The sequence below is a fragment of the Aythya ferina genome (assembly GCF_964211825.1).
Source record: "Aythya ferina genome assembly, contig: HAP1_SCAFFOLD_1085, whole genome shotgun sequence".
NCBI lineage: Eukaryota > Metazoa > Chordata > Aves > Anseriformes > Anatidae > Aythya > Aythya ferina.
This window is the reverse complement of record NW_028180845.1, coordinates 1-18,921: the sequence shown is the minus strand read 5'-3', so window position 1 is coordinate 18,921 and position 18,921 is coordinate 1. Positions and strand designations below refer to the sequence as shown.

General features: G+C 59.2%; 1 protein-coding gene across 1 annotated transcript; it reads left to right on the top strand.

Moving 5' to 3' along the window:
• Window positions 1-500: 500 nt before the first annotated feature.
• On the top strand, window positions 501-17,781 carry BCL3 (BCL3 transcription coactivator; the record flags this gene model as incomplete). Its single annotated transcript, XM_084540521.1, has 8 exons — window positions 501-562; window positions 4,069-4,177; window positions 11,023-11,215; window positions 13,135-13,223; window positions 14,260-14,337; window positions 15,236-15,403; window positions 17,402-17,465; window positions 17,576-17,781. Coding segments are annotated over 8 exons (924 nt in total), but the record flags the coding sequence as incomplete, so codon positions are not given.
• Window positions 17,782-18,921: the final 1,140 nt, after the last annotated feature.

The window sequence follows — 18,921 nt, the reverse complement described above, 5'->3', positions numbered from 1 at the left end:
CCCCCCATTCCCCCCCCAAGACCCCCCCATCCCCCCCAAATTGCCCAAAATGCCCCAAATTTACCCCAAATCCCCCCATAACCCCCCATAACCCCCCATTCCCCCCCCATGACCCCCCCATCCCCCCTAAATTGCCCAAAATACCCCAAATTTACCCCAAATCCCCCCATAACCCCCCATAACCCCCCATTCCCCCCCCCATGACCCCCCCATCCCCCCTAAATTGCCCAAAATACCCCAAATTTACCCCAAAACCCCCCCATAACCCCCTCAAGACCCCCCCATGACCCCCCCATCCCCCCCAAATTGCCCAAAATGCCCCAAATTTACCCCATTTTTTTTTTCGTTTCCAGGCCTCCCCCTCCTCGGGGGGGTCCCCCCAGGGGAAGGGGGGGGGGGAGGGGGAGGGGGGGGGGGCTGGGGGGGGTGGGGGGGGCTCCTGGCCCTGCCCCCCCCCCCCCTCCCCCCCCCCTTGGCCCTTTTGGGGCCCCCCCCGCCCCCCCCCCCCCCAACTCGCCGCCGCCATCGCCGCCGCCACCGGGCAGGACGAGGACGGGGACACGTGAGTGGGACCCCCCCCCCCCCCAAAAAAAATTTGGGGACCCCCCCCAAAAAATTTGGGACCCCCCCGAAAAATTTGGGACCCCCCCAAAAAAATTGGGACCCCCCCAGACCCCCCAGGACCCCCCCAGAACCCCCCCGGGCCCCCCTTTTTAATAGGACCCCCCCCAAAAAAAAAATTTGGGGACCCCCCCCAAAAAATTTGGGAACACCCCAAAAAAATTTGGGACCCCCCCCCAAAAAAATTGGGGCCCCCCCAGAAAAATTTGGGACCCCCCAGGACCCCCCCAGACCCCCCCTATTTAATGGGACCCCCCCCCAAAAAAATTTGGGGACCCCCCCCAAAAAATTTGGGACCCCCCCAAAAGAATTGGGACTCCCCCAGGACCCCCCCAGACCCCCCCAGACCCCCCCTTTCATAGGACCCCCCCTTGGGACCCCCCCACCTCGGGACCCCCCCCAAAAAAAAATTTGGGGACCCCCCCCCAAAAAAACTTGGGACCCCCCCCAAAATTTGAGACGCCCCAAAAAAATTTGGGACCCCCCAGGACCCCCCCAGACCCCCCTAGACCCCCCCAAACCCCCCCCCTTTCATAGGACCCCCCCCTTGGGACCCCCCCCACCTCGGGACCCCCCCCCCAAAAAAAATTTGGGACCCCCCCCGAAAAAATTTGGGACCCCCCAAAACCCCCAGGACCCCCCCAGGACCCCCCCATTTTAATAGGACCCCCCCAAATGGGGACCTCCCTCCCCCGGGACCCCCCCCCTAAAAAAATTTGGGACCCCCCCCAAAAAATTGGGACCCCCCCCCAAAAATTTAGACCCCCCCCAGATCCCCCCAGACCCCCCCCCCATTTAATGGGACCCCCCCAGAACCCCCCTTTTAATGGGACCCCCCCGGGACCCCCTCCCCCAAAAAAAATTTGGGGACCCCCCCCCAAAAATTTGGGACCCCCCCGAAAAATTTGGGACCCCCCCAGAACCCCCAGGACCCCCCCAGGACCCCCCCAGACCCCCCTTTTTAATAGGACCCCCCCCCAAAAAACATTTGGGGACCCCCCCCCGAAAACTTGGGACCCCCCAAAAGAATTGGGACTCCCCCAGGACCCCCTCAGACCCCCCCAGACCCCCCTTTTAATAGGACCCCCCCCTTGGGACCCCCCCCCCGGGACCCCCCCCCCAAAAAAAAATTTGGGGACCCCCCCCAAAAATTTTAGACCCCCCCGAAAAATTTGGGACCCCCCAGAACCCCCAAGACCCCCCAGACCCCCCCTTTTAATAGGACCCCCCCCCTTGGGACCCCCCCCACCTCGGGACCCCCCCCCAAAAAAAAATTTGGGACCCCCCCCAAAAAATTTGGGACCCCCCCTAAAAAATTTAGACCCCCCCCAGACCCCCCCCTTTTAATGGGACCCCCCCAGGACCCCCCCCAAAAAAAATTTGGGACCCCCCCCAAAATTTGGGACCCCCCCAGGAACCCCCCAGACCGCCCCCTTTTCATGGGAACCCCCCAAAAAAAATTGGGGACCCCCCCCGGGACCCCCCCCTTTAATGGGACTCCCCCAGGACCCCCCCCAAAAAAATTTGGGACCCCCCAGGACCCCCCCAGACCCCCCTCAAATTGGGGACTCCCCCCCAGGACCCCCCCCAAAAAATTTGGGGACCCCCCCAGAACCCCCAGGACCCCCAGAACCCCCAGGACCCCCCAGGACCCCCCCCTGCCCCCCCCCTTTTCATGGGAACCCCCCCCAAAAAAATGGGACCCCCCCCGGGACCCCCCCTTTAATGGGAACCCCCCCAGGACCCCCCCAAAAAAATTTGGGACCCCCCAGGACCCCCCCAGACCCCCCCCAAATTGGGAACCCCCCCAGGACCCCCCCAAAAAATTTGGGGACCCCCCCAGGACCCCCCAGGACCCCCCCAGGACCCCCCAGCCCCCCCTTTTTTATGGGACCCCCCCCAAAAAATTTGGGACCCCCCCCCCAGGACCCCCCCGGGACCCCCCCAAAAAATTTGGGACCCCCCAAATTGGGGACCCCCCCAGGACCCCCCGGCCCCCCCCTTTTAATGGGACCCCCCCCAAATTCCCCCGCCCCCTTTTCCCCCCCCCCCCCCCTCTTTTCCCCTCCCCCCCCCCTTTTCCCTCCCCCCTCCCCCCCCCCCCTCGGGGGAATCCCCGGCCCCGCCCCTCCCCCCGCCGATGACGTCACGGCCCCGGCCCCGCCCCTTTACTGGAAGTGCCCCGGGGGGGGGGGGGAGGGGCGGCCGCTTCCCTCCCCTCCCCCCCAGGAGGCTTCGGGGACCCCACAAATTGCCCAAAATGCCCCGAATTTGACCCAAACCCCCCAGACACCCCTGAAATTGACCAAAATGCCCTGAATTTGACCCAAATCCCCCCCAAATTGCCCAAAATGCCCCGAATTTGCCCCAAATCCTTCCCATGACCCCCTGATTCCCCAAATTGCCCCAAAATGCCCCAAATTTGGCCCAAAATCCCCCCCAAATTGCCCAAAATGCCCCAAATTTGACCCAAATCCCCCATAAGCCCCCTGACCCCCCCCAAATTGACCAAAATGCCCTAAATTTGCCCCAAACTCCCCCAGACCTCCCCCGAAATTGCCCAAAATGCTGCAAATTTGACCCAAATCCCCCCAGACACCCCCGAAATTGACCAAAATCCCACCAATTTGCCCCAAATCCTTCCCATGACACCCCCGACCCCCCCCAAATTGCACAAAATGTCCCGAATTTGACCCAAATCCCCCCATAATCACCCTGACCCCACCCCAAATTGCCCAAAATGCCCCAAATTTGCCCCCAACCCCCCCGACCCCACCCCAAATTGCCCAAAATGCCCCAAATTTGCCCCAACCCCCCCCGACCCCACCCCCAAATTGCCCAAAATGCCCCAAATTTGCCCCCAAACCCCCCCAGACACCCCCGAAAATGACCAAAATCCCCCAAATTTGCCCCAAATCCCCCATAACCCCCCAGATCTCCCCCAAATTGACCAAAATCCCCAAATTTGACCCAAATCCGCCCCATAACCCCCCCATAATCCCCGACCCCCCCCCCCCCGAATTGCCCAAAAAGCCCCGAATTTGACCCAAATCCCCCTATAAGCCCCCTGACCTTCCCCCAAATTGACCAAAATGCCCTAAATTTGACCCAAACCCTCCAAGACACCCCCGAAATTGACCAAAATGTGCCAAATTTGCCCCAATTCCCCCCCAGAACTCCCCCCAATCCTCCCCCAAATTGCCCCAAATGCCCCAAATTTGCCCCTCCCCCTCCTCATACCCCCCCATAAGCCCCCCATAAGCCCCCCTAACCCCCCACACCCCCCCACGACCCCCCACGACCCCCATAACCCCCCCATTCCCCCCCATAACCCCCCGAAATCCCCCATTACCCCCCACACCCCCCCATATCCCCCCATCCCCCCCAACCCCCCCATCCCCCCCCCCCACACCCCCCACACCCCCCTAACCCCCCCCTCCCCCCCAGCCCCCTCCACATCGCCGTTGCCCAGGGGCCGTGGGGGGCCGCCCGGCGCCTGGTGCTGCTCTTCCTGCAGGGACAGCGCGACCTCGACGTCTACAACCGCCTGCGACAGGTTTGGGGGGGGACACGGGGGGGGGTGGGGGGGTGGGGGGCACCCCCAGGGACCCCCGGGGCCCTTTGCACGCCTTGCACGCCTTGCACACCGTTGCAAAGCTTGCATGCCCTTGCAAAGCTTGCATCTGCATTGCAAAGTTGCATGCATGTTGCACATCCTTGCATGCTTGCACATGCATTGCACGCCCTTGCAAAGCTTGCACACTCATTGCACAGCCCTGCAAAGCTTGCAAATGCATTGCATGGTTGCATGCGTGTTGCATGCTCTTGCAAATCTTGCACTCGCATTGCATGGCCTTGCAAGCTTGCACACTACTCACCCTTGCAAAGCTTGCACACGCCTTGCAAAGCTTGCACAGGCATTGCATGGCATTGCAAAGCTTGCAAATGCATTGCATGGTTGCATGCTTGTTGCATGGCCATGCAAAGCTTGCACACACGTTGCACGCCCTTGCAAAACTTGCACACGCCTTGCAAAGCTTGCATCTGCATTGCAAGGTTGCATGCATGTTGCACACTCTTGCAAACCTTGCACTCGCATTGCATGGCCTTGCAGGCTTGCACACACATTGCACACCCTTGCAAAGCTTGCATCTGAATTGCACGGCATTGCAAAGCTTGCAAATGCATTGCATGGTTGCATGCGTGTTGCATGCTCTTGCAAAGCTTGCACACGCATTGCACACCCTTTAGAAGCTTGCATCTGCATTGCAAAATTGCATGCGTGTTGCACACCCTTGCAGAGCCTTGCATACACCTTGCAAAGCTTGCATCTGCATTGCAAAGTTGCATGCATGTTGCACGCTCTTGCAAACCTTGCACTCACATTGCATGGCCTTGCAAGCTTGCACGTACCTTGCACATGCATTGCACGGCCCTGCAAAGCTTACAAATGCATTGCAAGGTTGCATGCGTGTTGCAAGCCCTTGCACGCTTGCACACACCTTGCACACCGTTGCAAAGCTTGCACGCGCCTTGCAAAAGCTTGCACGGGCATTGCACACCCTTAAAAGCTTGCATCTGCATTGCAAGTTGCGTGCATGTTGCACGCCCTTGCACACTTGCACATGCATTGCACAGCCTGGCAAAGCTTGCATGTGCATTGCCCCGTATCCTACAAAATCCCATAAAATCTCTTTAAGGATTTTCCCTTTTTCACCCCTTTATCCCCCTCTAACCCCCCATATCATGACCCCATATGACCGCAAAAGATCCCATCTGACCTTATATGACCCCATCTGACCCCATAACCCCCTATATGATCCCATAACCCCCCCAACCCTATAAAACCCCATAGACATTTTATAGGATTTCCCCTTTTTCACCCCTTTATCCCCCTATAACCCCCCATATCATGACCCCACATGACCCCACATGACCCCATCTGACCTTATATGACCCCATATGACCCCATCTGACCCTATAACACCCCATAACCCCCCTGACCCTATAAAACCCCATAAATCTTTTATAGGATTTCCCCTTTTTCACCCCTTTATCCCCCTTTATCTCCAGATACCATGACCCCACATGCCCCCACCTGACCCCATATCACCCCCTATGCCCCCATCTGACCCCATAACCCCCTCTATGACCCCATAACCCCCAATATCCTACAAAACCCCATCAATCTCTTATAGGATTTTCCCTTTTTCACCCCTTTATCCCCCTATAACTCCCCATTTCATGACCCCATATGCCCCCATCTGACCCCATCTGACCCTATATCACTCCATATCACCCCCTATGCCCCTCTATGACCCCATAAACCCCCCGACCCTATAAAATCCCATAGACATTTTATAGGATTTCCCCTTTTTCACCCCTTTATCCCCCTTTATCTCCAGATACCATGACCCCACATGCCCCCATCTGACCCCATACACCCCCATCTGACCCTATACGACCCCACAACCCCCCCGACCCTATAAAATCCCCCCCGCAGACCCCGTTGCACCTGGCGGTGATCACCCGGCAGCCGGCCCTGGTGCGGCTGCTGGTGGCCCACGGGGCCTCGCCGCTGGCCCCCGACCGCCTGGGCCGGGGGGGCCACCCTTGGTCACCCCATAACCCCCCAGAGCACGACCCCATAAGCCCCATCTGACCCTATATGATCCCGTCTGGCCCTATAGCACCCCGTAACCCCCCCTACGACCCCACAACCCCCCCGACCCTATAAAACCCCATGGATATTTTATAGGATTTCCCCTTTTTCACCCCTTTTTACCCCCATAACCCACTCCCCATGACCCTATATGACCCCATCTGACCCCATATCACCTCTTATGACCCTATATGATCCTATAACACCCTGTATAACCCTATAACACCCCATATCCTACAAAACCCCATCAATCTCTTATAGGATTTTCCCTTTTTCACCCCTTTATCCCCCCATAACCCCCCATATCATGACCCCATATGACCCCATACCCCTCCCCATGACCCCATATGACCCCATAACCCCCTCTATGACCCCATAACACCCCATATCCTACAAAACCCCATCAATCTCTTATAGGATTTTCCCTTTTTCACCCCTTTATCCCCCTCTAACCCCCCATATCATGACCCCATCTGACCCCATACCCCTCCCCATGACCCTATATAACCCCTTAACCTCCTATATGACCCCATAACCCCCCATATCCTACAAAACCCCATAAATCTCTTATAGGATTTTCCCTTTTTCACCCCTTTATCCCCCTCTAACCCCCCATATCATGACCCCATATGCCCCCATCTGACCCCATTTGACCCTATATCACCCCATATCACCCCCTATGCCCCTATATGACCCCATAAACCCCCCAACCCTATAAAACCCCATAAATATTTTATAGGATTTCCCCTTTTTCACCCCTTTATCCCCCTTTATCTCCAGATATCATGACCCCATCTGACCCTATATGACCCCCTACGACCCCATAACCCCCCCTACGACCCCACAACCCCCCCCGACCCTATAAAACCCCATGGATATTTTATAGGATTTCCCCTTTTTCACCCCTTTTTACCCCCATAACCCACTCCCCATGACCCTATATGACCCCATCTGACCCCATAACACCCCATAACACCCCATATCCTACAAAACCCCATAAATCTCTTATAGGATTTTCCCTTTTTCACCCCTTTATCCCCCTCTAACCCCCCATATCATGACCCCATATGCCCCCATCTGACCCCATCTGACCCTATATCACCCCATATCACCCCCTATGCCCCTATATGACCCCATAAACCCCCCAACCCTATAAAACCCCATGGATATTTTATAGGATTTCCCCTTTTTCACCCCTTTATCCCCCTTTATCTCCAGATATCATGACCCCATATGCCCCCACCTGACCCCATATCACCTCTTATGACCCTATATGACCCCATAACACCCCATAACCCCCCTGACCCTACAAAACCCCATAAATCTTTTATAGGATTTCCCCTTTTTCACCCCTTTATCCCCCTCTAACCCCCCATATCATGACCCCACATGACCCCACATAACCCTATCTGACCCCATATGCCCCCATAACTCCCTATATGACCCCATAACACCCCTAACCCTATAAAATCCCATAAATCTCTTATAGGATTTCCCCTTTTTCACCCCTTTATCCCCCTTTATCTCCAGATATCATGACCCCATATGACCCCATCTGACCCCATATCTCCCCCTATGCCCCTATACGACCCCACAACCCCCCCGACCCTATAAAATCCCCCCCGCAGACCCCGTTGCACCTGGCGGTGATCACCCGGCAGCCGGCCCTGGTGCGGCTGCTGGTGGCCCACGGGGCCTCGCCGCTGGCCCCCGACCGCCTGGGCCGGGGGGGCTACCCTTGGTCACCCCATAACCCCCCAGAGCACGACCCCATAAGCCCCATCTGACCCTATATGATCCCGTCTGGCCCTATAGCACCCCGTAACCCCCCCTACGACCCCATAACCCCCCCGACCCTATAAAACCCCATGGATATTTTATAGGATTTCCCCTTTTTCACCCCTTTATTCCCCCATAACCCACTCCCCTTGACCCTATATGACCCCATCTGACCCCATATCACCTCTTATGACCCTATATGACCCTATAACACCCCATAACACCCCATATCCTACAAAACCCCATAAATCTCTTATAGGATTTTCCCTTTTTCACCCCTTTATCGCCCTCTAACCCCCATATCATGACCCCACATGACCCCATCTGACCCCATATCACCCCCTATGCCCCCCTACGATCCCATAACCCCCTATATGACCCCATAAACCCCCCGACCCTATAAAACCCCATAAATCTTTTATAGGATTTCCCCTTTTTCACCCCTTTATCCCCCTTTATCTCCAGATATCATGACCCCACATGCCCCCATCTGACCCCATATCACCCCCCATGACCCTATACGACCCCACAACCCCCCCGACCCTATAAAATCCCCCCCGCAGACCCCGTTGCACCTGGCGGTGATCACCCGGCAGCCGGCCCTGGTGCGGCTGCTGGTGGCCCACGGGGCCTCGCCGCTGGCCCCCGACCGCCTGGGCCGGGGGGGCCACCCTTGGTCACCCCATAACCCCCCAGAGCACGACCCCATAAGCCCCATCTGACCCTATATGATCCCGTCTGGCCCTATAGCACCCCGTAACCCCCCCTACGACCCCATAACCCCCCCGACCCTATAAAACCCCATGGATATTTTATAGGATTTCCCCTTTTTCACCCCTTTATTCCCCCATAACCCACTCCCCATGACCCTATATGACCCCATCTGACCCCATATCACCTCTTATGACCCTATATGATCCTATAACACCCTGTATAACCCTATAACACCCCATATCTTACAAAACCCCATCAATCTCTTATAGGATTTCCCCTTTTTCACCCCTTTATCCCCCTCTAACCCCCCATATCATGACCCCATATGACCCCATATGCCCCCATCTGACCCTATATGACCCAATCTGTCCCTATACCACCCCATAACACCCCATATCCTATAAAACCCCATAAATCTCTTATAGGATTTTCCCTTTTTCACCCCTTTATCCCCCTATAACCCCCCATATCATGACCCCATATGACCCCATATGACCCCATCTGACCTTATATGACCCCATGTGACCCCATAACACCATATAACACCCCATAACACCCCATATCCTATAAAAACCCATCAATCTCTTATAGGATTTTCCCTTTTTCACCCCTTTATCCCCCTCTAACCCCCATATCATGACCCCATATGCCCCCATCTGACCCCATCTGACCCTATATCACCCCATATCACCCCCTATGCCCCTATATGACCCCATAAACCCCCCAACCCTATAAAACCCCATAGACATTTTATAGGATTTCCCCTTTTTCACCCCTTTATCCCCCTTTATCTCCAGATATCATGACCCCACATGCCCCCACCTGACCCCATATCACCCTATATGACCCCCTATGCCCCTATATGACCCCACAACCCCCCCGACCCTATAAAATCCCCCCCGCAGACCCCGTTGCACCTGGCGGTGATCACCCGGCAGCCGGCCCTGGTGCGGCTGCTGGTGGCCCACGGGGCCTCGCCGCTGGCCCCCGACCGCCTGGGCCGGGGGGGCCACCCTTGGTCACCCCATAACCCCCCAGAGCACGACCCCATAAGCCCCATCTGACCCTATATGATCCCGTCTGGCCCTATAGCACCCCGTAACCCCCCCTACGACCCCATAACCCCCCCGACCCTATAAAACCCCATGGATATTTTATAGGATTTCCCCTTCTTCACCCCTTTACCACCCTTTTATACCCCAATAACCCACTCCCCATGACCCTATATGACCCCATCTGACCCTATATGACCCCATAACACCACATAACACCCCATATCCTACAAAACCCCATGGATATTTTATAGGATTTCCCCTTTTTCACCCCTTTATCCCCCCATAACTCCCCATATCATGACCCCACATGACCCCATATGACCCCATATGCCGCAATCTGACCCCATAACCCCCTCTATGACCCTATAACACCCCATATCCTATAAAACCCCATAAATATTTTATAGGATTTCCCCTTTTTCACCCCTTTATCCCCCTTTATCTCCAGATATCATGACCCCATATGACCCCATCTGACCCCATACACCCCCATCTGACCCTATATGACCCTATAACACCCCACAACCCCCCTGACCCTATAAAATCCCATAAATCTTTTATAGGATTTCCCCTTTTTCACCCCTTTATCCCCCTTTATCTCCAGATATCATGACCCCACATGACCCCATCTGACCCCATATCACCCCCTATGCCCCCATCTGACCCCCTATGCCCCTATATAACCCCATAAACCCCCCGACCCTATAAAACCCCATAGCCATTTTATAGGATTTCCCCTTTTTCACCCCTTTATCCCCCTCTAACCCCCCATATCATGACCCCATCTGACCCCATACCCCTCCCCATGACCCTATATAACCCCTTAACCTCCTATATGACCCCATAACCCCCCATATCCTACAAAACCCCATCAATCTCTTATAGGATTTTCCCTTTTTCACCCCTTTATCCCCCTCTAACCCCCCATATCATGACCCCATATGCCCCCATCTGACCCCATCTGACCCTATATCACCCCATATCACCCCCTATGCCCCTATATGACCCCATAACCCCCCATATCCTACAAAACCCCATAAATCTTTTATAGGATTTCCCCTTTTTCACCCCTTTATCCCCCTTTATCTCCAGATATCATGACCCCATCTGACCCTATAAGCCCCCCTACGACCCCACAACCCCCCCGACCCCCCAAAATCCCCTAAATAACCCCATAAATCCCCCCCGCAGACCCCGTTGCACCTGGCGGTGATCACCCGGCAGCCGGCCCTGGTGCGGCTGCTGGTGGCCCACGGGGCCTCGCCGCTGGCCCCCGACCGCCTGGGCCGCTCGGCCGCCCACCTGGCCGCGGGGGGGGGGGGCGCCCGCTGCCTGCGCGAGCTCCTCCCGGCACGGCCCGACCTGGGGGCCAGGGACTACGAGGGTAGGGTTATGGGGTCGTTATGGGGTCGCTTATAGGGTCGGGGGGGTTATGGGGTCATATGGGGTCATGGGGGGGTTATGGGGTCGTGGGGGGGGTGATGGGGTCAGGGGGGAGCTGGGGTAGTGGGATGGGCACGGCCAGACCTGGGGGCAAGGGACTACGAGGGTAGGGTTATGGGGGCGGTTATGGGGTCGTTATAGGGTCAGGGGGTTTATGGGGTCATGGGGGGTCATATGGGGTCATATGGGGTCATGGGGGGGTTATAGGGTCAGGGGGTAATGGGATGGGAATGGTTTGAACTGGGGGCAAGGGACTACGAGGGTAGGGTTATGGGGGCGGTTATGGGGTCGCTTATAGGGTCGGGGGGGTTATGGGGTCATGGGGGGTCATATGGGGTCAGGGGGTTGTGGGGAGAGGTTATGGGGTCAAGGGGTAATGGGGGTAATGGGATGGGAATGGTTTGAACTGGGGGTGAGGGACTACGAGGGTAGGGTTATGGGGGCGGTTATGGGGTCGTTATAGGGTCGGGGGGTTTATGGGGTCATGGGGGGTCATATGGGGTCATATGGGGTCATGGGGGGGTTATAGGGTCAGGGGGGAGCTGGGGTAGTGGGATGGGCACGGCCAGACCTGGGGGCCAGGGACTACGAGGGTAGGGTTATGGGGTCGCTTATAGGGTCGGGGGGTTTATAGGGTCATGGGGGGTCATATGGGGTCATGGGGCATATGGGGGAACTGGGGGGAGTGAGGGGGAGTGGGGGTAATGGGATGGGAATGGTTTGAACTGGGGGCGAGGGACTACGAGGGTAGGGTTATGGGGTCGCTTATAGGGTCAGGGGGGTTATGGGGTCATGGGGGGTCATATGGGGTCAGGGGGTTGTGGGGAGAGGTTATGGGGTCAAGGGGTAATGGGGGTAATGGGATGGGAATGGTTTGAACTGGGGGTGAGGGACTACGAGGGTAGGGTTATGGGGGCGGTTATGGGGTCGTTATGGGGTCGGGGGGGTTATGGGGTCATATGGAGTCAGATGGGGTCAGATGGGGTCATGGGGGGGTTATAGGGTCAGTGGGGAGCTGGGGTAGTGGGATGGGCACGGCCGGACCTGGGGGCAAGGGACTACGAGGGTAGGGTTATGGGGTCGCTTATAGGGTCGGGGGGGTTATGGGGTCATATGGGGTCATGGGGGGGTTATGGGGTCGTGGGGGGGGTGATGGGGTCAGGGGGGAGTGGGGGTAATGGGATGGGAATGACCTGACCCCGAGGGATGGGGTTATGAGGGTAGGGTTATGGGGGCGGTTATGGGGTCGTTATAGGGTCAGGGGGTTTATAGGGTCAGGGAGTGACTTATAGGGTCAAGGGGTTATGGGGGGGGTTATAGGGTCAAGGGGTAATGGGATGGGCACGGCCCAACCTGGGGGCCAGGGACTACGAGGGTAGGGTTATGGGGTCGGTTATGGGGTCGCTTATAGGGTCGGGGGGGTTATGGGGTCATATGGGGTCGTGGGGGGGTTGTGGGGTCGTGGGGGGGGTGATGGGGTCAGGGGGTAATGGGGGTAATGGGATGGGAATGGTTTGAATTGGGGGTGAGGGACTACGAGGGTAGGGTTATGGGGGCGGTTATGGGGTCGTTATGGGGTCGGGGGGGTTATGGGGTCATGGGGGGTCATATGGGGTCATGGGGGGGTTATGGGGTCATGGGGGGGTTATGGGGTCATGGGGGGGTTATAGGGTCAAGGGGTCATGGGGGGGTTATGGGGTCATGGGGGGTCACGGGGGGGGGGGTTGGGCTCAACGTCCACCCCTAACAGGTTGGGGTCTACGGGTTGGGGTCCGTGGCTGTGGGGATGAAGTGGGCGTGGCCGGGGAGGCCCCGCCCCTTTTCCCTTAACCCCGCCCCCCCCGTTGGCCCCGCCCCCAGGCCTGACCCCCCTGCACGTGGCCGTGAGCGCGGGGGCCCGGGACAGCGTCCTCCTGCTGCTGGAGCACGGCGCCGACATCGACGCCGTGGTAGGGGGCGGGGCCTAAAGGGGGCGGGGCCTGAGGGGGCGTGGTCAGGGTGGGCGTGGCCCGAGGGGGCGTGGTTTATGGGGGCGGGGTCGATGGGGGTGGGGTTATGGGGGTGGGGTGGGGATGAGGTGGGGATGGGGTGGGGGTTGGGGGTGTGGTCAAATGGGGGCGTGGCTAAAAGGGGCGTGGTCAGAGGTGGGCGTGGTCAACGGGGGGCGTGGTCAGGGTGGGCGTGGCCCGAGGGGGCGTGGTTTACGGGGGAGGGGCCGATGGGGGTGGGGTTATGGGGGTGGGGTGGGGATGGGGTGGGGATGGGGAGGGGGCGTGGCTAGTGGGGGCGTGGTCAAAGGGGGCGGGGCCCAAAGGGGGCGTGGTCAGGGTGGGCGTGGCCCGAGGGGGCGTGGTTTACGGGGGCGGGGTCGGTGGGGGTGGGGTTATGGGGATGGGGTCGATGGGGTGGGTTATGGGGTGGGTATGGGGGTGGGGTCAAATGGGGGCGTGGCTAAAAGGGGCGTGGCCAAAGGGGGCGTGGTCAGAGGGGGGCGTGGTTTGTGGGGGCGTGGCCCAATGGGGCGTGGTTTATGGGGGCGGGGTTATGGGGATGGGGTGGGTATGGGGGTGTGGTCGAATGGGGGCGTGGCTAAAGGGGCGTGGTCACTTTGGGGGTGTGGCTAAATGGGGCGTGGTCCAAGGGGGCGTGGTTTATGGGGGAGGGGTCGATGGGGGTGGGGTTATGGGGATGGGGTCGATGGGGTGGGTATGGGGTGGGTATGGGGGTGGGGTAAAATGGGGGCGTGGCTAAAAGGGGCGTGGTCAATTGTGGGCGTGGTCAGGGCGGGCGTGGTCTAGGGGCGTGACCAACGGTGGGCGGGGCTAAATGTGGGCGGGGCTTAGGGGATATAGCAGGGGGTAGGGAAGGGGTCGGGCTACGGGAGAAGGAGTTGGGGGCGTGGCCAGTTGGGGGCGTGGTCTCTGTGGGCGTGGCCACACTGGGCGTGGTCAGAGGGGGCGTGGCCAACGGTGGGCGTGTCCCCAGGACATTAAGAGCGGGCGCTCGCCCCTGCTGCACGCGGTGGAGGCCAACAGCCTGGAGATGGCCGAGCTGCTCATCCAGGTGGGCGGGGCTTCCTGGGGGGCGTGGCCTAACGGGGGGCGTGGCCTGGGTGGGTGGGGTCCTGGGGGAGGGGCTTAGGGGGGTGGGGTTGGGGTGGGAGGGGTCTGGGGTGGGGGAGGGGGGGAGGGAGGTGCTTCCAGGGTGGGTGTGGCTTCTAGAAGGGGGCGTGGCTTAAAGGGGCGGAGCTTCAAATGGGCGTGTCCAATGGGGGCGTGTCCAACGGGGGCGTGTCCTCAAAGTGGGCGTGTCCCCGACCTGGTGGGCGTGGCTTGAGTGGGCAGAGCCAGGGGTAGGTGAGAGGAATGGGAGGTGCTCCCAGGATGGGTGTGGCTTCTAGAAGGGGGCGTGGCTTCAAGGGGCGGAGCTTCAAAGGGGCGTGTCCAAAGGGGGCGTGTCCAATGGGGGCGTGTCCTACGGTGGCGTTACCTCAGTGGGCGGGGCTTGAGTGGGCGGCGCCAGGGGTGGGTAAGAGGAAGGAGGCGCCCCTGGGTGGGCGTGGCTTATAGGAGGGGGGCGTGGCTTATAGGGGCTTGTCCTACGGGGGCGTGGTCTATAGGGGCGTGGCCTCGAGGTGGGCGTGGCCTCATTGGGCGGGGCTTGAGTGGGCGGAGCCATGGGGTGGGTGAGAGTGCAGGTGCTTTCAGGGTGGTCATGGCTTATGGGGGCGGGGCTTCAAGGGGCGGAGCTTCAAAGGGGCGTGTCCTACGGGGGCGTGTCCTACGGGGGCGTGTCCTCGAGGTGGGCGTGGCTTTGGGGGGGGGGCGTACCCAGCGGGCGTGACCCCGGTGCCCTCTCATAACCCCCGTGACCTGGCGTGACCCCCGTGACCTCGAGTAACCCCAACGCGTGGGCGTGCCCGGGGGGGGGTTTTCCCGCCTTCTGATTGGCTCCTCCTCAGCACGGCGCCGCCGTCAACGCCCAATCGTACGCGGGCTGCACGGCGCTGCACGCGGCGGCGGGGCGGGGCCTGCTTGGGGCGCTGCGGCTGCTGCTGCGCAGCGGGGCCGACTGCGCCCTGCGCAACAACCACAACGAGACCCCCCTGGCCCTGGCCAGCAGCCGGCAGGTGGGGGAGGGGTCGGGGGGGGGAGGGGCGCGGGGGGGGAGGGGAGGGGGCGAGGGAGGGGGTGCATGAGGTTTTGGGGTGAAATCATGCGTTTTGGGATTGCAATGGGAGTTTTTGGGGGAAAGAGGTTTTGGGGTGAAATGCAACAGTTTTGGGTCTGGGGAGGGATTGCATTGGTTAGGAAGGTTGTGGGGGAAGGGAGGGTCGGGGTGCATGAGGTTTTGGGGTGGAATCCCGGGTTTTGGGATTGCAACGGGGGGGAATGGGGGAGAGGGGTTTTGGGGTGAAATGCAAAAATTTGGGGTCATGGGGGGAATTGCATGGGGTGGGAGGGGAGGGGAGGAGGAGGGGGAGGGGGTGCATGAGGTTTTGGGGTGAAATTGGGGTTTTTGGGATTGCAATAGAAGTTTTTTGGGGAAAGAGGTTTTGGGGTGAAATGCAAAAATTTTGGGTGCAGGAGGGATATGGAGGGGGTGGAGGGGTTGGGGGGGAAGGGAGGTTTGGGGTGCATGAGGTTTTGGGGTGAAATTGGGGTTTTTGGGATTGCAATAGGAGTTTTGGGGGGAGAGGGGTTTTGGGGTGAAATGCAAAAGTTTTGGGTCTGGGGAGGGATTGCATTGGTTAGGAAGGTTGTGGGGGAAGGGAGGGTTGGGGTGCATGAGGTTTTGGGGTGGAATCCCGGGTTTTGGGATTGCAACGGGGGGGAATGGGGGGAAGGGGTTTTGGGGTGAAATGCAAAAATTTGGGGTCTGGGGAGGGATTGAATGGGGTGGGAGGGGAGGGGAGGAGGAGGGGGAGGGGGTGCATGAGGTTTTGGGGTGGAATCCCAGGTTTTGGGATTGCAATAGAAGTTTTGGGGGAAAGACGTTTTGGGGTGAAATGCAAAAATTTGGGGTCTGGGAAAGGATTGAATAGGATAGAAGGGGAGGGGGGGTGGGGAGGGTTGGGGTGCATGAGGTTTTGGGGTGAAATTGGGGTTTTTGGGATTGCAATAGGAGTTTTGGGGGGAGAGAGGTTTTGGGGTGAAATGCAAAAGTTTTGGGTCTGGGGAGGGATTGCATTGGTTAGGAAGGTTGTGGGGGAAGGGAGGGTTGGGGTGCATGAGGTTTTGGGGTGGAATCAGGGGTTTTGGGATTACAATAGGGGGGAATGGGGGGGAAGGGGTTTTGGGGTGAAATGCAAAAATTTGGGGTGTGGGGAGGGATTGGGGTGTGTGGGGACATAGAGGGGGTGGGGAGGGTTGGGGTGCATGAGGTTTTGGGGTGGAATCGGGGGTTTTGGGATTGCAATAGAAGTTTTTTGGGGAAAAAGGTTTTGGGGTGAAATGCAAAAATTTGGGGTCTGGGAAAGGATTGAATAGGATAGAAGGGGAGGGGGGGTGGGGAGGGTTGGGGTGCATGAGGTTTTGGGGTGAAATTGGGGTTTTTGGGATTGCAATAGAAATTTTAGGGGGAGAGGGGTTTTGGGGTGAAATGCAAAAATTTGGGGTGTGGGGAGGGATTGAATGGGGTGGGAGGGGAGGGGAGGAGGAGGGGGAGGGGGTGCATGAGGTTTTGGGGCGGAATCACGGGTTTTGGGATTGCAACGGGGGGGAATGGGGGGAAGGGGTTTTGGGGTGAAATGCAAAAATTTGGGGTGCAGAAGGGATATGGAGGGGGTGGAGGGGTTGGGGGAGAAGGGAGGGTTGGGGTGCATGAGGTTTTGGGGTGGAATCCCGGGTTTTGGGATTGCAATGGGGGGGAATGGGGGGAAAGGGGTTTGGGGTGAAATGCAAGGATTTTGGGTCTGGGGGGAAATTGGGGCACGCGGGGGGGTAGAGGGGGAGGGGACGGATTCATTTTTGGGCTGCGGTTGGGGCTTTTTGGGGCCGCGAGGCGACTTTTTACGGAAAGACATTTTGGGTCGAAAAATGGGGATTTTGGGTCTGGGAGGATTGAGACCGGGGGGGGGTTAATTTTGGGTTGAAAAACGCCGATTTTTGCCCATTTCCCCCCCCAGGTCATCGACATCCTGAGGGGCAAAGCCGCCCGCCCCCCCCCGGCCCCCCCCAGGACCCCCAATGGTGAGGGCGGGGCTTAAGGGGGCGTGGCCAAAAGGGGGCGTGGTCAATAAAGCTCCACCCCCTTGTGGCCCCGCCCCCTTGTCATAACGCCCCGCCCCCTCTCCCTTCAGGCCACGCCTCCCCTCCCAGCCCGCCGGCCAATCAGAGGGCGTCGCCCGGCCGGGATGGCGACCAATCAGAGGAGGAGGGGGGCGGGGCCAACGCCTCCGAGCCCCGCCCCTCCAGGCTCCGCCCCCGGGAGGGGCGGGGCCAAGTGGGCGGGGCCAGGTGACCCCGCCCTTCCCAGCATTAAAGCAATAAAGTGATTGGCTGCCGAGCGGAGGGGGCGGGGCCTCGTTAATGGGCGGGGCTAGGCGGGGAGGGGCGGGGCTTGGGGAAGGGGGCGGGGCCAGGGGGTTGATGGGGGTGGAGCAAAGAGGGGGTGGGGATTAATGGTTAGGGGGCGGAGCTAATGAGGAGGGGGCGGGGCTAATGAGGAGGGGGCGGGGCTAATGAGGAACGGGAGGGCTAATGAGGAAGGGGGCGGGGCTAAAGCGAGAGTGGGTGGGGCTAGAGCGTTAATTAGGGTTAATGAAGGAGGGGGCGGGGTTAGTGAGCTGGGGGCGGGGCTAATGGTGAAGGGGCGTGGTTAATGAGAAAGGGGCGGGGCTAATAATAAAGGGGGTGGGGCTAATGAGGAAGGGGCGGGGTTAATAAGGAAGGGGCGGGGCTAATTGGGGTTAATAGGGGTTAATTAGGGTTAATTGAGGAGGGGGTGGGGCTAATATAGAAGTGGGCGGGGCTGATGAGAAAGGGGTGTGGCTAATAAAGAAGGGGCGGGGCTAATTAGAAGGCGGGCGGGGCTAAATTGATACGGGGTGGGGCCAATTAGGGTTAATAGGGGCTAATTAGGATTAATTGGGGAGGGGGTGGGGCTAATATAGAAGTGGGCGGGGCTAATAATAAAGGGGCGGGGCTAATGAGGAAGGGGGCGGGGCTAAACCGAGACGGGGCAGGGCTAATTAGGGTTAATTAGGGTTAATTAGGGTTAACTGAGGGGGGTGGGGCTAATATAGCAATGGGCGGGGCTTATTTGAGAAGGGGCGTGGCTAATAACAAAGGGGCGTGGCCAAACCAAGAGGGGGCGTGTCCAAACACCCTCCGGGCGTGGCCAAACCACGGGTGGGCGTGCCCAAACCGCCCATTGGCTCCCACCCCGCGGTGGGCGTGGCCTCCAACCGCGTGGGCGTGGCCCGCGGGGCCCGGAACCCGAGTGGGCGTGGCCAAACCCCGCGGCGGGCGTGGCCAAAACCCTCCGCTTCCGGAAGTCCTCCCCAAGATGGCGGCGCCCAGCGAGGGGGCGGGGCCGCTCTGGGCGCCCTTGGCCCGTCTCGATGGTTCCCCCCCCACTTCCGGTGCCGGCCGGATGCGCGGCTCCCATTGGCGGCGGCGGGGGGGCGGGGCGGCGGCGGGAGCC